The sequence below is a fragment of the Equus caballus genome, chromosome 11 (genome assembly GCF_041296265.1).
Source record: "Equus caballus isolate H_3958 breed thoroughbred chromosome 11, TB-T2T, whole genome shotgun sequence".
Lineage (NCBI taxonomy): Eukaryota > Metazoa > Chordata > Mammalia > Perissodactyla > Equidae > Equus > Equus caballus.
In genome coordinates, this window is record NC_091694.1 from 34089765 (window position 1) to 34114007 (window position 24243).

Below are 24243 nucleotides of genomic sequence, written 5' to 3' on the forward strand. Positions count from 1 at the left end.
TTCTCAAAGTAGATAATAGAGTTAAATACTGTATCATCACTGAATGAATCAAAATAGTTGTACTGGTAACCTGGCAGTAGTTACCTGGGAAAGTTACAGGCTTTCTAATATTCTTTTGTCAGTTTGGCCGTACAGGCATGAGAATGACTTGACCTGTAGCTGGTTGGTCACTACTCTTATTAATCCATATGCTGGTTTAGCCTTTGTCTTATCAACACTGCAAATCTGTTTTCTACCTCTCCCTCCTAACTTCTCCTTCCCACTGTCTTTTCCTTGTGTGCAAACTGATAGATGGTAATAGAAAAAATGGGCAGAGGCTTTGTACTCTAAACTTTGATATAACCAGACCTCTGTTATAGATCTTAATTCCCCCTTAGAGTTTTCACGGAGAGAGAGAAAGTGCCTCATTCCCTTTCCCACCACCCTGCACAAATACCTAGAGGCAAATAGCCCACTATCCAAAGCTTTTGCTTGCCTCTGAGTGCAACTTTAATCTCCCAAGTAAAGGTGATTCAAGCATAAGATTCCAAAACTTCTGGAGAAGACCAGTTATAAGGGGAATTCTTTTCTAAGAGTTTGAGTTGGTTTTGTAATACTATTCAAATCATCAGTGAAGCCAGCTGTTTGTAATCCATGTGAATTATTTTAATAGTTACATCAAGATAGTCCATGGCACTAAACAAAAAGCAAGATCATGAACATTAAAGCTGACAGCAGGATTGTGCGTATGAGGTCCACAAACACAATGAATTTAAATCATCTATTCTCATTGATTGCTAATCACACTACAGAGAATAATACAATATTAAAATATATCATCCTCAGTAAATTAATCTTCACTTAGAAATCTGATTGTTACAGGTAAAATATAGCATTTAGAACTTTCATTTAAAAATACAAATTTTATGAAAATTTTAAGAATGGGAATTATAAAAGTCAATGCTAAAGAAAATTCTACTTTCAGATTATGTATATCTTAAAATACTATGAAAAATATTCTTTATTCTGAAAACAATGTCAGGAAGGAATACCTGAGTTCCTCTAAAACCACTAGTTCTAGTTATCCAATTGCTGTTTTGGTAAGATTAACAAGAAAACACATTTACAATTTAACACTGCAATAACCTGTTAAACAGGATAGAATAAATGTTGCATATGCATTAGGTTGAAGATTACTTACATATTTTTTTAAACATAGGATTCTTTCATTTAATCTTTTGATAAATTGGACTATACATTTATGTCTTATTATAATATTCTAAAACCATTTGGAAACATTTTTCTTAATTTCTAGCACTGAAAATCCATTGTAATGTCTTTAACAATAGTTACTTTAACCAAAAGAAATTAGTGTTTTGTGGTCTTAATAGTTTGTACAACTTAATATATTTGAAGGTGTGATGAAGTGGCTCCATCTTTCCATTTGTTTATATGGTCTGAAATCACAGTTCTGCACAGCGGACATGTTTTCTCTCTGTTAAACCATAACGTAATACATTCTTCACAAAATATATGCTGTAAAGGAATTAAGAACTAGATTTTATACTTGGTAACATTTTAACTTTAAATTCATCACACTGCAGAGAATCATACTCTTTACAGCTAAAAGGGATTTTGGAGATCACTAAACCCTTCATTTTACAAGTAAGAAAACATAGAAAGTATGACATTCAAGAACACAAAGTGTGTGTTAGTGGTAGAGCCACTAGTGTTCTTTTGACTGTACTATCCATTTAACCACTTTTAATAAAATACAAGCCATCCCTAGGTGATAACTTTAAGATCAAGGATAATGGATTAATGAAGTCTTTGAGACTGCCAAAAAATCTAGGAAAGGTCCTTATACAATTCAATAACAAATGCTGATATTCTAAAAGACTAGCATCTAATTATTAAAAATGGCCTGTTTTCCACTTGCTTTGGTTTCCAATCTGCTATCTGAATTATTTTTCCACTTCATACACTCTGCATAAAAATCATTAGAACATAAGGGACAAGATTTAGCTAATCTACCAAGTCCCTAATTACAGTAATAAATTACTAGTATGTGCCTTGAATGCTACTTTCTGCTAAGCATTGTAGAATTTTTTTTTCCTTGTAACTAATGTAAGTCAAGGAGAAGTGCTTTATTTAGGTTTCTTAAAAATATAATTACCTGACAGATGAGAAGAATTGGCTTTTGAAATTCAGCTTGACATATTGAACAAATATCATCCACATCTGAACACTGTCTCTTGCTGGCAGCCACTCCATAAGTCTATGAAGATAAGAAGTTCTGTTCATCTGCAAATTTCTTTCTTTCCTGTTCCTCAAATACATAGGTGATGCCGTTTTTCTCAATCTCCCTGGAACTAGGCATTTGAAAACTCTCCCGAAGAACATAAACATTTCAAAGCTGAACTACGTATCCAGAACTACGTTTTGATGGACTGCATCAAGGTGAACTTATTAAATAATACATAATAGGATCTTGGAAGATTATTAGATTCAGTGCATTCCTAAATAATGATAGTGCTTCAGATTCAACTGGCTTAAGAGACTGAGCAATCTAAAATATAACTAAGTAATATAAAATCTATATTCATGTATTATGTGACCCAGTATTGTCAAATTAAGCCTGTTTATTACCTACGGCAGTGGTTCCAAAAAGTCAAACCACAGCTTGGCTGGCTGAATTAACTCATTGGGAGAAACTGCTTTAAAAATAGACTGCTGTGCTCCACACTGGAGATTAAGTCAATAGGTCCAGACATACTGGGATGTGACCCAGGAATCTGTAATTTTTGAAAGCTCTCCAGGTGAGTTCAGTGTGAAAGGTTTAGAGACCACTGAACAGTGTCCTGCCACTAAATCTAAAAATAATTTTTTTTTTTTAAAGATTGGCACCTGAGCTAACAGCTGTTGCCAATCTTTTTTTTTTTTTCCTGCTTTTTTCTCCCCCAATCCCCCCAGTACATAGTTGTATATTTTAGTTGTGGGTCCTTCTAGTTGGGGCATGTGGGACACTGCCTCAACATGGCCTAATGAGTGGTGCCATGTCCGTGCCCAGGATCCGAACCCTGGGCCGCCAAAGCGGAGCGTGCAAACTTAACCAGTAGGCCACGGGGCTGGCCCCTAAAAATAATTTTAATTATCATCCTTAAAGATCACAAAAGTCAGAGCATAGTACTCAGAAAAAATGATAAAATTTTACAAAGGAACTGCAATTGCAAAATGTAACTTGGGTAGAGTTATACTGTCAAAACTAACTGAACAATAAGCAATCCTTTGCATTTCCTTTTCTTCTAAAGTCCTAAAAAAAGTTTCTGATCTCTTCTAAGATCTTTATAACTTCCTCACCAAAATCAGTAGAATTTAGTTATTAACTAGATGTGACAAAATATTACAAATGAGATCAGCTTTTAGTAGAAATGATGGGGAAAAGGTGGCTGGACAGAAGTAAGAACACCCAGGTTCACTCATGGTAATGACAGCACAGCATGACTTGACTCATCAACCTGAAGTTGTGATCTAAACTTCTTGTACTAAATATCGAGGGTTACAATATCAAACTAAGACTCAAAGGATAAAAATATAAAAATTAAGATTTTTTGAGACTGGTCATATTATAGATTCCAGAAACAAATTGGGATACTGATGATCTTGGTGTGAATTTCCCTTCAGTAAAATGTTATTTAGCAAAGTACACTGCAGATACTCATGCTGACAAGCTTTTAAAATAGTACTCTTGTCTGGCATTTTTCAGGCTCCCTTCAGGTGAAGACTTATCCTCATGGTGACTGCCTGGCAAAGTTAAGGAACATGTATATACATGTCAAGGACATGTATATATTCCTGAGAGACTCAGGAATAAATCAAAGAGTTTTGATGACTGATATTCTCTCTGCCTCACAGAGAAAGAATATCAAAGTATTTCAGTATAAGCCTTACTAGATTAATGGCTGATACTCAATTGAATAAACTTAACCAAAGCTGAACTCCCAATTTTATTATATCTTGTCTAAAGAAAGAAGTCTGAATAGGATAAAGCAAAACTTATTAGTACATTACTAACTTTATCTTAGGGAAAGGGTGCCCTGATCAGTTAGTTTGGTACACTTTGTAGATACAATCCATTTTTTTAAACATACATTTTTGTCAGATCCCCTGAGTCCTGACCAAGTAACTGTTAAGTACCTAATGGACTGCAAAGCTGAGGATCAAACTGTAATATCTGGTGGCCACACCTAAGTACTGAGAAACTTTGAGGCTACTAAATAGCAAAAAGCTGATGGTACCTTTCTCTGCCATTTGTAACATCAGTAGAATCATGTAATAATCAAGTTTATAATTGACACTGGAGTCTCAATTGTTAAATTCCATGCCGTGAACTTATCTGTGCATAAAGAATTGAGTATTGGTGGGAAAAATTTTCCAGTAAGAAAATTTCAAGGGACATAATTTTTGGTAATGAGCTTTTTTCATATAAATAAATTACAGTGGAGGCACTTTCACAGAAGCTGAATAAGGAGTTAAGAGATATACACAAAGCCACTATTTATTGATTAAAAAAGGAAGAGGAACAAAAGTTCATGACAATATTTTTAAGGGAATGTTTATAAACTCTTAAGACTGTCCAGTGATTTGAAGGGGTAAGAGAGACATTCAAATACATGAGCACTGCATTAACTTAGCAGGTGGTTGTCAATGTGCAAGAAACTGATCATAGAAATAAAACTCCAAAATCATTATCAAAGCCCCAAATGCCAAAGTGGTAGAAAAGTTTTTTTAAAAAATCAAGTAGTTATGAAATCCACACTTGTAAAATTGCTAAAATAAAAAAATTTTATAACAAAGAGGTAAAATGTGTTTTTCCATAACTGATAAAACATACTTACTGGTCGTGTAAAAAATATTCTCAAAACCCGTCTGAAAGTTCTTAGATGTCCAAAAAAGTCCAAAAGCTGAAAGAGGAAATAAACAAGAGATAATTCATTAATTTAAAGAGCCCTATCTGCTAAACCTAGAGATCAAAGCTAAAATCTAATAGCATATACTGATAGTAACTTAATGCTCATTGCATATCACAATTACTCATTTCACTTTCAATACATTTAAAATCCAATTATGGAATATTTTACTCAATTTATAGATTTCAGTCAACTCTTAACCAAAATGAAGTACATGTGAATACCTCGAATCACAATTTAGTCAAGACAAATATAAACTTATCTATGTCAAAGACAAGGCAATTTTACCTGGTTCACATGTTCTCAACACATTTAGATTTTAAAGTTTCATAAAGTAATTCAGTTGAGGGAAGCAGGCATAGAGACAACAGGACAAGCTACTCCGCTAATTTGGGAATTATGTGTGTGACAGATGCTATTGTTCGGAATGGGTATGTTCTATTCTACTTGTTCCCCCCCTTTAGATAACCTATACTTTGTGGAGGTCCACTCCCCTAATAAAATCTGAGAACCACTGGATTAGGATAAAGATATATATTTCTATTTCTCCATTTGTAAGTAGATACAGAACCTCCTATTACTTCAAACGAGTGATATGAAGATAAACTACAAAACAGTTAAAGAGAAAAGCAGTAGTATGTAAAATCTATAATCATCATATGAATCATTATGCATGACAAGATTTATAACGTTACCTACTTTTAGTATGAGGTAGAGTAAAGCCAGCAATATCCCAAGACTCCATCTAGTTACATTACCAAACTCCCCATAGCTTATAAGGTAACGAAACCAAACTGGTATGGGAACAAAAGTTCGGTAATACTGACATAATTCTTCTAAAAGCATATACCAGTAACCCTAAAAAGGAAGGGGAGAGAAAACAAATAGAGCTACCCAAGGTATTTATATACAGAGCACAAATACTTCATATTGGATTGAGAACACAGTATATGAATAAGACAGATAACTAAAATTATTCTTCATAATGGTTTTCACAGACTTTCTAAAGAATGACATAGTGAAATGTTTTATGTATACAAGTAAAACATATATCTTTGTCTTTGCTGATTACAAAATTTATATTAAAATTTTTATTAAATATGGGAAAAACACTGAATAACTCCATACCATCAGTTATCAATTACCAATTGATAATACCCTAGAGAAGTAAAGAAGTACAAATCTAAATATTTTTCCATATATGATGTGGGGACTGATTTTTAGATTATTCCGAAGCAAATATAATTCTGATTTTATTGGAATAGATTAATATTTAGGGTCAAGTCTTTGAGCAAGTGGTTGCCAGTGTGAAATAATAAAATTAGGTTATTTAGCAAACTGAAAAGTTATAAAAGGAGTCATTTAAATGAAGACTAGCATTAATATGATTGGCTAACATCGTTCCAATAAAACATATTAGTTTCTTACCTTGGATTTAAAAGGCATGATGAAAGAAGGCACCAATAAAATAAGGCATTTTAAGCCCATGAAGAGGAATTTGAGAATGAAGTCTGTAATTCCAACAATCCAGAGTACTTCCCAGAAGTTCGAATGGTCCAAAGTAGGATTCAAAAAAATTAAGCTACCAAGAGAAAAATATCAAAACTTACTAGAGCAACACACAAAGGTAAAATACTGATAGGGGTTTTAAATTTGCTACCAAATATTTTACTTTATTTGATGTGTAGAAAATATGAGTTTGGCAAGATGTTAGAGTTCACATAAATAGAATGGAAGACCATTTTGCTTAAAGAGATTTTAATGTTTGAATTTCAGATCTTTCCTCCATAGAATAAAGAAAAAGAACAGTCTTCCTTAACTTGTCAAGGTTGATACCTTTCTAGCCTATAATCTAAAAAATTCACTAAAACTAGACATCTGCCGTTCTCTCCTCAACCAACTTCAATCAGGATTCTGTCTCCTTCCCTCTACTGAATTCCTTGTCAAGATCACCACATCCTTCATCTTCCCTCCCTGAATTATTTTCTTCCTAGACTTCTGAACCACCCTTTCCTAGTTTTCTCATATGGTGGTTCTTTCTTAGTTTCCTTTGCTGCTGCTCCTCTAATCGTGGGCCTGTCCAGTCCTGGACCCTCTTCTCCGTCTATACTTTCTTTCCCTGGTTAGTCTTGTTGAGTCCTCTGGTTTTTAAATATCAACCATATGCCGATAACACCAAAATTTATAACCGTAATCTCTACTCTGAGCTCATGACATAGATCTGTAATCACTTTCTTAGCAGTTCTACATAGCTTCTTAAACTTAACATATTCAAAACAAAATTATTGAGTTTCCTCTCAAAACCAGCCCAGTCAAATGCTACTACCATCTAGCCAGTTGCTTAGACTAAAAACCCAGGGGTCATCCTTGATTCTTCTCCCTTCACCCGCCACCTACCTATTCCACCCACCCAATCCAATCCAAGTGGTGTTAGCTCCACCTACAAACTATATCCCAGATTTGTCCACATCTCTCTAACTCCTCTGAAACCAGGACTTCTAATCTGATTAAAGTCAAAAATTCAGAACATTTCCATCTGACATGGAAACTTAGTAACTACTGTCCTGCAGCAAGTCTTCTCCTTACTAGGAGAAACAAGGTCAGGTGTTCTCATCACACACACACACACACACAAAGGTAACCAAGGGAGGTGACAGATATGCTTGATTGTGGAATCATCTCACAATGTATACATATATCAAAACATCATGTATATATCTTAAATATATATGATTTTTATTTATCAAAAGTAAAAAACAATAAAAGACCAACAACAACAACCTAATGGTACTTAATAATGATTGATTGTATAAGTGAAAATTTAATATCAAAAATTAAATATTTATTGAGCACCTCCTAGGAGCCAAGGCACTGGGTATACAACTCTGAATAAGTCACTTACCCCTCTCAATCTTGGAAGAAGGCGGATAGGTAAAAATTGAACTCTAACAATAGGTATGCACAAGTAATATATATGTGTGAAATGCTATGGAATATATGATTACATAAAAAATGTGATTGTGTACTTGGACCTCTAATTACCTGTGATAAAGTGACTGAGAATGAAAGGTGTAATATAAAAGAACAGAAGATCCTGCTAAGAATACCAGTAACCAAGCACACTGAATCTTTGAGCACCTTTCCTGAAAAATAAACAATTTTATAATTTATTTTGAGTTATGCCAGAGTTTTAAATATCAGTAAACTATTTACTTTAATGACTAATTAACTTAGAACATTTTAATAGATTAATCTTAATAAAAACATAGAATACCTGTTAAATTGCACATATCACACTATTTTATATATCTTTAGCAAACAAAACAGAACTCCAACAAATTTTTTAAATGCAAGTTTCTTCATTGTATAAAAACATTACCTATGTTTCAAAGATGCCAAATCTTCTACAAGCTGACATAAAGGACCCACCCAAATGCAAACTTTACCTCTGCAGCTCCCTATTTTTGCCTCCCCGAAAAAACAGAATTTTTAAAAATGCATTTATCAGGGTTTGTAAGTATAATTTTTAAAATTCTCAGACCATTAAATAAGAATTTAATAAAGTAATTTGTTTTTAACTTCACTTTTAAAATTAAATTTTAATTACTAATTTTTAATTGAAAGTGTTACTAGTTTTAAACCCTAAATTAAATTTTGATTGTTCTAACTAGAAATTTCCAGGTCAGAATGCACGATTCTTTACACAGATATAGCCCTTTAAAGTTGCTTGAAGGTGAAATTTTATAAACATATCCTATTTTTCTCAATAATTTATATGAATAGGACTCTTATAATTTATGTTATGGAAAAACTTTTTGGGTTTAATTTTCTTTAAGAGATCTAAATAGTTCAATATCCATTTATTCAATGTACTTTTTTTTTTAAGATTTTATTTTTCCTTTTTCTCCCCAAAGCCCCCCGTACATAGCTGCATATTTTTTAGTTGTGGGTCCTTCTAGTTGGGGCATGTGGGATGCCACCTCAGCATGGCTTGATACTGGTGCCACAGCTGCGCCCAGGATCTGAACTGGCAAAACCCTGGGCTGCCAAAGTGGAGCGTGCAAACTTAACCACTCGGCCATGGGGCCAGCCCCTCAATGTACATTTTTTAAACCTATTTTAAACCTAAGAGTGCAACAGTTGAAGTTTTCAATGATTATATTAGTATGGTCAAATTAACTCATAAAACATGAAAGCACTTGACAAATCAGATCAAATAGTGCATTCTAAACCTTTTAATCCCTCTGTCTCATTTTTCTTTATCAGGAACCCAACATACATTGAAAATAAGGTGAAACAATCAGCATTAGGACATTTATATAAAATTTAATATATCATGGATGTTACAATATATATATTTAAATTTGTCAAATAAACTGTCTTAATTCCTATTTCTCTCAAAAGTGAGTATATAATTCTACAGAGAGAAACATTTAATGATTTTTTAGTTGATTATTGTACTTACTCTTAGAAAAACCTGATTTACAATGCTTTTGTTTGCATACATAAAAGTTGTAAGCAGCCCAATTCCAAGAGAAATTCCTGTTAGAAAATAAGTTCCAGTTAATTGAAAGAAAAACATCAGTTAACACAATGACACGAATTTAAAGGAAACATACACAATTTTAAAAGCTAACGGAAAATAAGTAACTGAAATACATAGGTTAAATAGATTACCAATAAAGAAAGAAAATTGAATTTACAAATGAAACAACTCAGTGTTTTATTATACTCTACCTGTTATATGCTGCATAACAAGTTTGACACTCAGAATCAAAATATATGGAAGACTTTTTTGCAACCACTTGAAGAGATACCGGAATTCTGAGACGGAGCTACTACCATGATCTCCAGACTCCGTGGCAGTCTCATCAGGCTGCCTGGCTTCATTGTGGGAGTGACTCCGTAAGCGACTATGTACACATCCATGGGTACGGCTATGGACACCTGACCTTATATTTCTGGAGCCTGGATTTTCAGCACATTCTTTAGGGATGGAGTTTATCTGGATATGAACATCTCCAGAATGAAGACAAGAACCTTCTGTCAATCTTGTATGGGCACACTGGGAGGCTGAGGCATCCTCACTGCCTGCAGCTCCTGGAGGACTGTGCAGTTGGCTACAGTTGGCTTGCATGACCTTTGAATACTTTTTCTGTGATCCAGATTTCTTTGCTTTAGGGTTCTGTCTCCTAAAAATCAAAGAGCAGAACATATTCTAAGTAAACAGTTAAATACAGGCAATATATTGCTCACTAGGAATCCTTTATTCACTAAAGGAGAGGCTGATAATCACAGATGAATTATTTTCTGGTTTTCTGTCACTTATTACTGGACTCCCTCCTCCTTCCTTAATGCCAAGGCTCTGCTGTTCTAAACTATCTTTAGGGAACACCTGCTACAAAAAAAAGTTCAGCTTCTGATGCCTCCAGTTCTCTAATGACAGAAGAAATCAGCAAAGTAGTCAAAGTATGGGTGCCTAGCAGATGTTAATAATTTGAGTACTAGTACTCATTCATACTTCAGTACAGTTACTTGCCCAACTGGAGTGGTTTCATCTCTGATGTAGATTCTACATTTCATAAAAGCAAGTCAGTATTTTTTAAAGCTTGGAAAGGCTGGGAAGAAAAAAACTCTTAATGCCTTATGTATAATCATGGAGAACTAATAAACATTTCATTTAAGTGACCTACAAATTTCGTTTGATGCTCAAACAGCTTTCCCAAAGATAATAAAAAGGTTTCCAATAATTAATACCCGCCCCCCAAAAAGAATGTTACCTAACTACCTTTAAAATAGGGAAATTTGGGGAGTCACCACGTAATTGCTAGGTGACTCTCTGGTTTGAATAAGGATAGTTACATAGTCTGCCCATTAAAAATGCCACCATCGGTTGGCGGGGGCGGGGGGGGGGGGGGGGGGGGCGCGGCGAGGAAAGAGAATCCTGGCAGGAAGGATCCCTAAATGACCAGTGTGGGCAGCCGTCAAGGATGCCACAGTCGGGATCCCAGTTGAGGAAACGCAGACCTTATCCCCGACTGCCGGTTATGGGGGAGGAAGCCAGGGTTAACATCAGGACATGTTCTGTGTCATTCTATTTCATTCGTGCGTTTGAATGTTTTTTTCAGTGACTGTACGGCAGTTTGGTTTTTAGTGCCTTTCAATTAAAGGCTTTCACCGATGCTCCGACGCCACGCGTGCTACGTATTTCCTCAAACCTCTGAAGACCGACGTCGGACGGGACAGTTTCAGTATCTTTTCCATCAATAAAAATATAGAATCCTCCCTCTTTCCTCCATGCACGAGCAAGAAAAGGGAGAAAAAAGGAAGAAAAGTAAACGCAAACAACGCTTCCGGAATCCCTAGGACAGTTTTCCACCCACGTTCGAGCTTCAAGTGCCTCAGTTATTCTCCCCAGAGCCCATCCGCAGCGGCCCCTCGCCCCCTCCGCCCGCTTCCCCCAGGCCTGACCTCTCATGATGAGCGGACCGACACCTCGGCAGCGGCTGCAGGAACAGCGAGAGACGCCAGCACAAGGCCTTCAGTCAGGGCCATCACCTTCAAATGCCAGTACCGGCAACTCCGGCCCAGCTTGGTGGTGGTGGTGGTGGCGGCGGCAGTGGTGGCGGCGGCGGCGCGCGCGACCCGGACGTCCTCACGCGCGCGTGCCCGCCCCTCGCGACGCGCAGAGGGATGGGCTGCGACGACGGTGCCGCGCGGGCGCGAGGCCGCCTGGGCGAGCTGGCTGGGGGCGGAGAGTGGGCTGCGCTTGAGAACGGCCTGCAGGCGTCTGCCTTAAACCACAAGCCGCCGTCACGTATGTGCTTATATATGTGAAATCCGCCACACGCCTCAGAGCTGAACGTTTTGGGGTTAAATGTTTTGGCTTCGAGAACCTGCCTTCAGAGGAGGGGCCTGAAGTTGGAGTCTGTCCTGTCCCCGCCCCCGGCTCGCCCAGCAGGGTCCCGGGCAGCTTCCCCGCGGAGGCTGCCCATCCCCTTGGTCGCGATTCGCCCTCATCTGCCGGGACCGACTTGGAGGAGCCAAGTTGATGAGGCGTTCGGCGCGTCTCTGGAAACGCGGGGCTGGGCGGGGCGAGAGCGTTCGGGTTTCCGCGTTCGGGTTTCTCGAGCTTAACTCCCTACCCACTTGTGGCTGGGTGGTGAAGTTTTAACTGAACTGAGTTTTCATTACAATCCTCAAGTTGCACTGTGTGAACTAGGCCCTGGCAAAACCTGAGATCGGAAGCAAAGAGAAGTAAGGAAGAGTTTAGGTGGAGGTGGAAGTAGAAGTTAGATTTTAAAAACCCTCTTGTACGGGGTATAGGGAACCCTGTACTATCTTGGTTATAATACTGTTAACCTAAAACTGTTCTAAAATAAAAAGTTAAGAAAAAGTTTAAACAAAACAGGAGACAAAAACCCTGCCTCTTCATTCCCGGCCAAAATAGATTTTAAATGATACTAAATGTATTCCATAAATCTCCCCCATCCACCACAACCGCCAATAGCCTTTCCATTATGAACCACAAGCTTTGTTACCTTTGATAGAAATTGACGTCAAGTAAATACTGCCTGATAGTCTGCCTACAGTTCTTGAAATTATTCCATGTCATTTCGACCAAACTAACTTGGGCGAGGGATCCAGTCTTTCCTGACTAGAGAGGATAAATTTGCATAGATATGCACACATGTGTGAGTTGAATGAATATCTTGTGAAAAAAGCGATACTTTGTCTTTTTAGTAGTCACTTCCTGATTTAAAACCATTCACAACTTTGCCCAAGTTAGTTTGCTGGCGTGTTATTTTTGAGGCTCCTTAACCATGAAATTGTTTGCACCTTCTTTTCTCCTATATCACAACCGGAATCTACTGTTTAATCTCAATTATCCACTTAGAGGCTGTACTTAAATCAGATTAGTTCTATTACTAAACCATTTCCCTTGGTTAGAAAGGCACTCCCTACCGCCCCGCCCCCGGAAAACCGGTATTAGATCTGCTTCGCACTATCCATTAAAATGCTCGCTTTTTTATCTATTCCTAAGTCTCCATGAGCTTGACTAATGTAAGTCTTCCTGACAAATTGGGTTTCTGGGTTAGTAAGCTGTCTTAGTATGTTTGGGCGGCCGACTGGGTGGCTTATAAACAACAAACTTCTCACAGTTCAGGAGTCTGGGAAGTCCAAGATCAAGGCTCCAGCAGGTTTGTTGTCTGGTGAGTACCTGCTTCCTGCTTCATAGATAAACAGTGTCTTCTCAGCTGTGTCCTCACCTGGTGGAACGGTGGAGGAAGCTGTTTGGAATCTCTTTTATAAAGGTAGTGATCTCCATCCCCACCCCCCACGCCCTCCCCTCCCACCCCTACTCCTAATGCCATCACAGTGGGGGGTAGGATTTCACCATATGAATTTGGGGACACAAACATTCAGTCTATAACAAAGGCTGAGGGCCATGCTCAGGACTGGAGTGAGTTTTTCAAGGAGACTTATTTGTATATCTTTTACCATTCCAACTACAACGTGGATAATTTTGTTTTAAACTTTAAAATATATGGGAATTTAGGAAACAGAAAAAAGAGACTCAATCTCAGATGTTCAAGCTACAGCCACAATGGGGCATCAGTATGTTTTAGTACATTGATAATTTTATTACATTTGGTACATTTGTAAATTTAGTACTTTTATCCACCTTAATGTAATGTTTAAAGTCTCATTTTAACATATTCATAACATAAATTGAAGTTATTTTGGTGCGTATTGAAAGTTTATTAGTACACTTGGAACTGCATTCCACGCAAATAACTTGACAGAAAAGTAGCATTTGAAGAAGTAGAGTACTGAGTTGATGACAAGATTTGACAGTGACAGACTTACCTGATAAATTTTCTTTCTACTGGCATCTAGAATGTTGCAAATGAACATTTTAATTGATTGATTCCAAAATCATTTGCCGAGTACTTACTAAGAGTCAAGGTACTAGATGTTGGAGAGATAGACATTAAAAAAGACATAATCCCCATCCCACAGTGAAATAAGTTGTTAGACAGATCTACAAACAAATAATTATAGTATGTTGGACTAAACGCTATAATTGAAGGTTGTATGAGATGCAGTGAAAGCAAGAAGTGGGAGCATTTAACTATGTCAGGCAAAAAATGCTTCATCAAATTTGTGGCATTTGAGACATATCTTGAAGAATAAGTTGAAATTTGCCAGGACACAAGCAGTAATAGCACTTGCCAGATAGAAACAACATTAAGTGGAAAGTTGTAGTATTGAAATACCATGGTCCTTTGAAGGACTTAGTTTTTTGTTTCTGAAAGAGGAGAGTGCATATGAGGGAACAGTAGTAGTAAGAGTAAGTAGCTAGAAATGAAAGGGTCTTATTTAGGACTTTATTAGTTTATTCTAATGGCCAAAGGGAAGTTGTTGAGTTTTAAGCAGCAGAGTTATGTGGCCAGATTTGTGTATCCAGAAAATTCGCATGCTAATAGTGTACGGCAATGCAAGCTCAATTAGAAGACTACAGTCATGCATCACTTAACACGGGAATACATTCTGGGAAAGGCGTCATTAGGTGATTTTTTCGTTGTGTGAACATCGTCGAGTGTACTTACACAAACCTAGATGGTATTGCCTACTACACACCTAGGCTACATGGTACTAATCCTATAAGACTACCGTCGTATATGCAGTCTGTTGTTGACTGAAACGTTATGCAGGACATGACTATATTGTAAGTAGTTGAGGTAGGAAATGAGAAGGTCCTGAACTCCTCAGTGAAGTGGGATTCAAGAGGAAGAATGAGATTGGAGAGATTTAAGGAGATGGAATCAACGGGATTAAGTGTGGTAGATTGTTGCAGTTATGCTCCCTTCTCAAGCCAGTTTTTCACACCTACCTGTATCCATACCCTTGGGTAGTCCCCTCCCAGGCTGACTGACTCATGTGACTGGCTTTGGCCATTGGGATAATAGCATCCTGATCTTGGTAATTTGTGTCATCTTTGTTTTTTTCTTGATTAGTGTGGCTAGAAGTTTATAGATTTTATTGATATTTTCAGTGAAATTTCGTTTCATTTATTTTGGTTTATTTATTTTTCTCTATTGTTTTCCTTTTAAAAATTTTATTGATTTCTGCTCTTTATTATTTCCTTTTTTCTGTTTGCTTTGGATTTAATTTGCTCTTCTTTATCTCATTTCTAAAGGTGGAAGTTTAGAGATTTGAGCTCTTTATTTTCTTCTGGTATAAGCATATAATTTTATGCATTTCCCTCTAAGCACTACTTTGGCTGAATCTCATAAATTTTGATATGTTGTATTTTTATTTTAACTCAGTTCAAAATATTTTCTAATTTTTTTTGTGACTTCTTCTTTGACCCATGGGTTATTTAGAAGTGTGTTGTTTAATTTCCAAATATTTGTGATTTTTCCAGATATCTTTCTATTATTGGTTTCTAATTTAATTCTGATATACTCAGAGAACATATTTAATTCTAATATACTCAGAGAACATACTTTTTATCATTTTAATTCTTTTTTTCATTTTATTTATCTTATTTTATTACTTTATTTTTTTGAGGAAGATTACCCCTGAGCTAACTGCTGCCAGTCCTCCTCTTTTTGCTGAGAAAGGATGGGCTAACATCCGTGCCCATCTTCCTCTGCTTTATATGTGGGATGCCTACCACAGCATGGCGTGCTAAGCAGTGCTGTGTCCGAACCTGGGATCCGAACCGGCGAACCCCGGGCCACCAGAAGAGGAACATGCGCACTTAACCACTGTGCCACCGGGCCGGCCCACATGATTTTAATTCTTTGAAATGTTTATTGTGACCTAGAATATGTCCTAGAATATGACCTAGAATATTGATAAATGCTCCAGGTGCACTTGAAAAGAGTGTGTATTCTGCTGTTGCTGGGTAGAGAATGTCTTATTAGGTCAGGTTGATTGACAGTGTTGTTCAGGTCTTCTCAATCTTTGCTGATTTTTTGTCTAGTTATTCTATCCATTGCTCAGATAAGTACTGAAGCCTCCAAGTATAATTATGGATTTGTTTACTTATCCTTTCAGTTCTTTCAGTTTTTGCATCATATATTTTGAAGATCTGTTTTTAGGTCCAAACACAATAAGAATTCTTAAGTCTTCTTGGTAATTTGATCCCTCCAACCTCGTATAATATCCCTCTTTATCCCTGGTAATAATGGTGACTCCATTTCTTTTCATTAGTGTTTTCATGTTATATCTTCTTCCATCCTTTTACTCTTAACCTATCTATGGTTTGCTTATTTTATTTTACTAGAATCTTTTTTTTAAAATCCAATATGACAATTTCTGCTTTTTTTTTTTGCTGAGGAAGATTCATCCTGAGCTAACATCTGCTGCCAATCTTCCTCTTTTTGTATGTGAACCACCACCACAGCATGGCCACTGACAGATGAGTGGTGTAGGTCTGCTTCAGGAGCCTAACCCAGGCTGCTGAAGTGGAGTGTGCTGAACTTAACCACTAGGCAACCAGGGCTGATCTGACAGTTTCTGCTTTTAATTGGTGTGTTTAGACCATTTACATTTAGTGTAATTCTTGATATGATTGGAGTTAGTTTACCATTTTATTATTCGTTTTCTGTTCATTCCATCTTTTTTGTTTCTCTCTTCTCCCTTTTCTGCCTTCTTTTGGATTATTTGGATATTTTTAGTATTCCATTGTAATTTATCTATTGGTTTTTTTGGTTATCTGTCTTTATTTTTTTTCAGTTTCTTATTTTTAATTGTGGTAAAATACACATAACATAAAATTTACCATCTTAACTATTTTTAAGTGTATAGTTCTGTATTGTTAAGGATATTTGCATTGTTGTGCAATCTCCAGAACTTTTTCGTCTTGCAAAACTGAAACTCTATACCCATTAAGCAACAACTCCCCATTCTCCCTCACCCCAGCCCCTGGCGAACACCATTCTACTTTTGGTTTCTATGAATTTCCCTATTCTGTATACTTTATATAAGTGGGATCATACAGTATTTGTCTTTGTGACTGGCTTAGTTCACTTAGCATAATGTCTTCAGAGTTCCTCCATGTTGTAGCATGTGTCAGGATTTCCTGCCCTTTTTAGGCTAAATAATATTCCACTGTATGTATATACCACATTTTGTTTATCCATTCATCTGTTGATGGACACCTGGGTTGCTTCCACCTTGAGGCTATTGTGAATAATCTGCTATAAACCTGGGTATACAAATATTCTTTGAGACCCTGCTTTTAGTTCTTTTGAAGGTGGAAGTGGAAGTAGAATTGCTGTATCAATTTTTAATCTTTTTGAGAAACTGCCATATTGTTTTCCATAGCAGCTGCAGTATTTTACATTTCCACCAACAGTGCACAAGTGTGCTAATTTCTCCACATCGTCACCAACGTGTTATTTTTTTTCTTTTCTTTCCTTTCTTTTCTTTTTTGATGGTAGCCATCCTGATGGGTATGAGATGATATCTCATTGTGGCAGGGTTTTTTTTTAATCAAGCTTTATTGAGATATAATTGACATGTAGGCATTGTGGTTTTGATTTGCATTTCCATAATGATTAGTGATGTCAAGCATCTTTTCATGTGCTTGGTGACCATTTGTATATCTTCTTGGAGATGTATTATTTTTTAATGGTTACTCTAAAGATTATAATATACATCCCTAACCTTTCACAGTCTACTTGGAGCTAATGTTTTTTTTTTAAAGGTTGTATTTTTTCTTTTTCTCCCAAAGCTCCCTGGCACATAGTTGTGTATTTTTAGTTGTGGGTACTTCTAGTTGTGGCATGTGGGATGCTGCCTCAGCATGGCCTGATGAGAGGTGCCATGTCCACGCCCAGGATTCGAGCTGGTGAAACCCTGGGCCACTGCAGCGCAGCACGTGAACTTAACCTCTCGGCCACGAATCCGGCCCCCACTTGGAGCTAATCTTTTATAACTTCAGGTAAATTGTCAGTCTTACAACCATATAGGTCCCTTTGGTTTTCTCCTTTCTGTTATAATTGTCATGTTTATTACATCTATATCATTTGAAAACTGCATTAGACAATGTTAAAGTTTTTTCTTATAACAGTCATACATTATTTTTATTTTTATTTTTTGAGGAAGATTAGCCCTGGGCTAACATCTGCTGGCAATCCTCCTCTTTTTGCTGAGGAAGACTGGCCCTGAGCTAACATCCGTGCCCATCTTCCTCTACTTTACATGTGGGATGCCTACCGCAGCATGGCTTGCCAAGCGGTGCCATGTCCACACCTGGGATCCAAACCGGTGAACCCTGGGCTGCCAAAGTGGAATGTGCGAACTTAACCGCTGCGCCACCGGGCCGGCCCCCAGTCATACATATTTTAAAGAAAATTGTATGTGTAATGAGAAAACCCCACACACTTGATGTCAGAAGTGTTCTGTGGGTAGAGAAACAGTTTTCCTTTAATTGATGTCAGAGAAATGAGGTTTGCTAGAACAGCCCCTGGCTCAGGGAAAAGTGGTTTGTGAAGAGAAAGGATGAAAGGATGGTGGATGAGGAAGCTCTGATCCCTGGATGGCTACCTAGTCACCCATGGTATAAAACTGCAACTGCACTGCAGTCATTTACTAAAGGTGAAAAGTACCAATGGAATTTAGAAATGGTGGCAGGCCCAAGTCCTGAGGAGTTGGCTTGTTGGATATGTAAGGAAATGCAAAATAATAAGCTTACTAACCACCAACACTTCCATGAATTTCAGCTTCTTTCTGCTTTATTGTGTGAATGCTCAATTTGTTCTTAATGACCATACGTGGCCCACTTTGGCAAGCAACATGCCACTTTTCAAAAGATCTAAGATTTTTATTTTCTTGTCGAGAGAGAGCATTTTATGATCCCTCTTAGCCTTTGAGGGATTGCTTTGACCACTTAGTTGCTTTTTAGGAGCCATTTTTTTTTCTCCCCAAATGCCCCCAGTACATAGTTGTATATTTTTAGTTGTGGGTCCTGCTAGTTGTGGCATGTGGGACGCCACTTCAACATGGCTTGATGAGCTGTGCCGTGTCCACGCCCACGATCCGAACCGGCGAAACCCTGGGCCGCGGGAGCAGAGCGCGTGAACTTAACCACTTGGCCACGGGGCCAGCCCCAGGAGCATTTTTTCACAGAAACAAAGGGTACACACAACACAAATGGTGAACAGATGAAACCAAAAGCAAACAATGCTCAAACGATGAGTTCTGGAGAGAGACTGAGGACCTGTGAAATGGCGGGAGGCTACAGCAGAGTATGCCTGCACGTCACTGCATTCGCATGATTCAGTGCAGTGCTTGGCACGTGGCAAATTCAAGTTTTACTTTTTGAAGCTTTCTTGAATTTTTTTCAAATATTTTTGATCTATGATTGGTTGAATCCGTGAATGTGCAACCTGTGTATATGGAGAGCTGACTGTATTGTAAAACAGAAGGCATATAAATCTGCCCTTCAAACAATATTAATTGGATATGCTAAATAGGATGCAATAAGATTGCCTGAGTCCAAATAGTATAGAGTAGAAGCTGGAGTGCTGATATGGAGAAACTCTTTGTGCAGTAGCTCTATGTGGAACATAGACTGAGGCTATAGCAAAAGCCTGTGAGCATCTCACGGTGTTGACTACTGGGACTTTGGTCCAGGGAATTCCTATATGAGGGGCATTTAGTAGCTTGCTATCAGATGTTAATTAAAACTGCCCCTATGACCAAAGGATGTAAAATAAACTTGAAACCTGAAATGCCTATGATGTCTTGGGTGATGTCAGAAAAACACTCTACTGGGGAGGCCAGTGCCCAGAAGAGTTCCGTAATGAAAAGGAAATGGTTATATAAGATCATGCTACCTCTGGAATGCAAGGATGATATACTTACTCACAAGCAGAGAGGCTCTTTTCTCCTTGGACTGACTTTGAAACTGTGTGAGGAGCTGCCAGATGCCATTCTGTCATCACTTGGACGGTGCCTTATAAACACCTCTCAACTAACCAGCAAAGAGCGACTTGATTTATTGATGGTGGTTGTAAGGTAAATGGACAACATCCTCTTTGAAGGCCACTACTCTGATCCAAGAAGGTAAAAGCAAATCATCTTGGTGGGCTGAATTGCATGCTGTTTTCCTAGCAGTCATGGAAGAATTGAACAATGATAAAAGCCCCTATGTTTTGGTTTTTATCGACTCATCGACAGTGGCCAATGAAGGGCAATGGGAACCTGGCTTATTAAAGGGATGCCTATGTGGGCCACAGCTCTGTGGAGATCACTATGGAAATCTGAGGGGTACATTAAAGTAGGACATGTTGATGCCCATCAGAAGAACTCCCTTCTTGGACATTTTGAATACTATACTGTGATACTCTGAGTCCTATTAAAATCTTCTGAAGAAAGTTGATTTTTGTTGCTGTTTTCAGCAGTCAGTCATACTGGTTGGACTGAGACTGCAAGGTCTATCTTGCCTTTTTTTCCCCTATGGGTTCCAAGGTCAGGACAGTTGTCAAAGCCTGTGCCCTGTTACTTTGGATCTGTCCTACATCTGTGCTACTCAGGAGTTAGTCTCGGACTTGTGCTTTGCTTTATATTGTTCATTTCTCAAGGACTCTGCTATGCTGCTTTGGAGTGTTCTCTGTATGTGTACCTCAGAAATCAGCCCTGGACATATGCTGGTTCATACATAGAACCCTTTTTCCAGCTCTCTCTTCTGTAGAATCTTCCTCAACTTCCTGCCTCTGTTCTATAACTAGAATGATAGGGTTCCTCTAGGAGTTTTAGTTCCCTGTGCCACAGCAAGAGAAAAAGAGGGAAGAAGAGGATAGGGATTTCTCCTCCACAACTTTCTGAGCCCCAGGGACCAGTTTTCTCAGTTCTTTTGTCTCTAGGAATTCTAGCTGCGCATGCTACCACTGCCACAACTTTATTGGGCACCTACTCTTAAGTCAAACTCACACGTACACACACTCACACACAAAGGGAAACTCATTTCTGCATGGGCCCCTTGTCTAAGTTTGCCTCTTCTACTCAATACTGCTTTTGTTTACATTTCAGAGTGCTCAGGTAGTTGCTTTTTGTATTTCATCCAGACTGTTTGGTTATAATCAGCAATAGAGACAGGCTTTAGTGGACTACTTCGTGGCGGGCACTGGAATCTCTAAATACTTATTTCTTGAATTAGCTGTTTAATATTTGTTTCTTCCACTGTACTCAATGTCAGCAGGGACTATTTTGGTTTTGTTCGTTACTGTATCCTACAGTAATAGTTTTAGGCATATACTAAGTAGCCAATAAATATTTATTAAATAAATGAATGAATGGACACTTTTCGGACCTCATCTTACTTGACATTTTTGCAACCTTCTATATTATGGATTGTTCTCACCTGGAATCTTCCTTCCCTAGGATTCCAAATTACTATATTCTACTGGTTTCCCCACCTCTCTAGCCTTCCTTTATAGGCAAGTTGCTGTTTCTTTATGAACCTTACAGCTTCAGAAATTGCTTTTGAAAAGGGGACACCTACATAGTCAGCCCACATAGGCCCAAGTACAACCTTAGTAATAAATGCTCAGTCACCATTTCATCATCCTAGAACAGAGTAGGTATTTGTTAACTGCATGTGGCGTTCCTTTGTTGTCCTCTTGTTAACTGTGATTAGGTCCTCTACAACTCTTTTTCCCACGTATATAGCTTATTATTACTTTCCTGTGCGAACTCTTTCTATAATATAATTTTCAAAAAGTTAAAAACATGATTCATATAAAAGAAAAATGTTTCAAGTATTTTATGCAACTTGTTAATTAATGAGAATGTATAAGATATTAAGACTGGTTCAAAGCAAAATTCAAGGAACAGGGAATTTATATAATCAAAGGAATGCTGAAAAAAATTGTCAATAGATTCAAATTCCTACAAAGCAAAAGACATACTATTTGGGCTTATGGTTTTTTTTTTAAAGAGTTACATCTTTTATTTTATTTATTTATTTTTAAGATATGCTTTTTGGTGAGGAAGATTGCCCTGAGCTAACATCTGTTGCCAATATTCCTCTTTTTTTTTCCTTCTGAAGACCCTGTACATAGTTGTATATCCTAGTTGTAAGTCCTGCTAGTTCTTCTATGTGGGATGCTGCCACAGCATGGCTCAATGAGCGGTGTGTAGGTCTGTGCCCAGGATCCGAACCAGTGAACCCTGGGCTGCCGAAATGGAGTGTATGAACTTTACCACTATGGTACCAGGCCAGCCCCTGGGGTTATTTTTTTTACCAAATGGAAAACAATTAAATCTCTACCAGGAGATCTGTATTTGTATTTCTAAGGATAGGAATAGTTTGCATTGCTCTCTGACAGGAAGAGCAGTTGCTTTGTTATCAGTTACCTGCAAGTTAACTGCTACCCCTATAAAGTTGTAAAATAGCCTAGTCAATAGAAAGTTAAATTAGGATGCACACCCCTACATGATCAGATAATTCCCAGAGTCTACTAAATTACATCCTGCATTCTATTGAAAGGACCCCTATTGCCAAGTGTTGGATATTTTTTCATAATTTTTTTTGCCCTAGACAAAAAAACTGCTTTCTATAGGGGAGCAAAATTTGCTACCCTAAAACGTGTCTCTTTGGCATGAGGATTATCTTAAGCTGATTATTTTTAATAAACAGAAAGAGTCAAGAAATTTTGTTTTTTTACTTCTTCCTTAACTGCCTAAAAGAATTTAGATCAAGGGCCTGTTCCAGGAAGAAGAGCTAGCACCAGAGATACCGACAAAGAATATATGAGCTAGGTTTGGTAGACTGGAAAACTTAGCAAGGCCTGTTTGATCAAAGTCCTCTCTATGTCCCACTGTCTCTGCCTAGCATGGCAAACTTTTGTTTACCAAACATTTGCTCTCCCATCTTCTTGTAAATTGTCTTCCTCCGCTTTGAAGTCTCAGACCCCTACCCCCTTTCTCCTTAGCTCAGGATGGCACATAAACCTCAATTGCCTCAATGTCTAGGAACCTCATATCTTTGAGGTTCCTGTACGAATGTAATTTAAATTTGATTTTCTCCTGTTAACGTGTCTCAAGTCAATTTAGTTCTTAGACCAGCCAGAAGAACTTAGAAAGGGAGGAGGAAAAATTTCTTCTCTTCCAACATTTCTCTTTTCCTTTGTGCCTGTCCCCCTTCTCTCATAGAAGGATTTTTCCTGTCCTCATGGCCAGTTATATCTCTTTCTTTCTTTAAATCTTGGCCTCAGCTTGCTTCCTTTGAACACAGATTTTTGCTTTTTCCTTATTCTGCCTTTATGCAACGTCTCTGATCCTCAGTTGTTCATTCCCTAAACATTTGGAGAGAAATTTGGAGTGTTAGTGTTTCATTTTTTGGGATAATAAGATAGTATTATTTTTATTAAAAATGTTCATTGTTAGTTTGGCATATGTGTATATTATATTCCTAGTTTTACTTTAACCTCCAGGTATAAACTACAATTGATCTTTTTTTTTTTTTAACAGAAATTGTACAGACTAATTCAAGGATGGCAAACGCATAGCACTTGTGCTACCACTCTACCTGCACATCCCTGTGGCACATATTGACAGTTGATAGCAAACTCATTCTCATTCAGCCTGAACTCAGCCTCTGATTCCTTCTTAACACAGAATTCCAGGCATTCACTATCAATCAGTTGTAGTTGTCACAAAGTGGACATATTTGAAATAAATGCTTTTAGGAAAAATGTCATAGAATAATACGGTTCTAGAGTTGGTGAATAAGGAAGAAATTTTTGTCTCTCTCTGCAAAATAAAAATATCTTTTGGGAATTGTTCCAAGGTAATTAGTTGTGTGAAGTCAATTATGTTTATAGTCTTAAAAAGTATATTTTCCTATGCTTTTTTTACCTTAAAATCCAAATTATCAAAGTAGATTCATTTCTTTTTTCTTTTATAAATTGGCACGTGAGCTAACTGTTGCCCATCTTCTTTTTTTTTCCCTGCTTTTTTCTCCCCAAATCCCCCCAGTACATAGTTGTATATTTCAGTTGTGGGTCCTTCTAGTTGTGGGATGTGGGACACCGCCTCAACATGGCCTGATGAGCGGTGCCATGTCCGCGCCCAGGATGTGAACCCTGGGCCGCCAAAGCAGAGCACGTGAACTTAACCACTCGGCCACGGGGCTGGCCCTTAGATTCATTTCTTATATAAAAATTTATTTCTATCATGTAGCTCAGTGGCTAACCATCCAGAAAATAAAGATAGGCCTTTATTAACCTATTGTCAGTGCTTTTTTTTCCCCCCGCAACTTCACAACTTT

The 24243-nt window shown here is 37.7% G+C and overlaps 1 protein-coding gene and 1 long non-coding RNA gene across 4 annotated transcripts in view; one reads left to right on the forward strand and one right to left on the reverse strand.

The window, feature by feature from the left end:
• Window positions 1–623: 623 nt before the first annotated feature.
• On the reverse strand, window positions 624–13297 carry RNFT1 (ring finger protein, transmembrane 1). Of its 2 annotated transcripts, XM_023652934.2 has the most exons (10): window positions 13110–13297; window positions 11421–12184; window positions 9687–10141; window positions 9415–9491; window positions 7992–8092; window positions 6378–6531; window positions 5649–5807; window positions 4878–4943; window positions 2156–2257; window positions 624–1515 (listed from the first exon to the last, which is right to left on the reverse strand). In XM_023652934.2, exons 3-10 carry the CDS (start codon window positions 10084–10086, stop codon window positions 1381–1383), a joined length of 1194 nt encoding a protein of 397 aa, XP_023508702.1. In that variant the 5' UTR covers window positions 10087–10141; window positions 11421–12184; window positions 13110–13297; the 3' UTR covers window positions 624–1380. The 2 variants fall into 2 exon arrangements, with proteins under 2 accessions (XP_023508702.1, XP_023508703.1); XM_023652935.2 differs by lacking the exons at window positions 5649–5807; window positions 13110–13297.
• Window positions 12921–24243, forward strand: part of LOC111775682 (uncharacterized) — a 154744-nt gene continuing 143421 nt past the window's right edge. Inside the window, exon 1 of one of the 2 annotated variants that reach the window (XR_011423293.1) lies at window positions 12921–13162. This is a non-coding gene — a long non-coding RNA (uncharacterized lncRNA). The remainder of the gene's footprint in view (window positions 13163–24243) is intronic. The other variant, XR_011423294.1, reaches the window with a different exon arrangement.

Excerpts from the sequence above, each read along its gene's own strand:
- RNFT1 (XM_023652934.2), bottom strand. The coding sequence starts at position 10,086 with ATGCAAGCCAACTGTAGCCAACTGCACAGTCCTCCAGGAGCTGCAGGC. Across the intron at positions 5,808-6,377 it reads TCATGCCTTTTAAATCCAAG|GGTTACTGGTATATGCTTTT; the intron begins GTAAGAAACTAA and ends CTTCCTTTTTAG. Across the intron at positions 4,944-5,648 it reads TACTCTACCTCATACTAAAA|CTTTTGGACTTTTTTGGACA; the intron begins GTAGGTAACGTT and ends TTCCTCTTTCAG.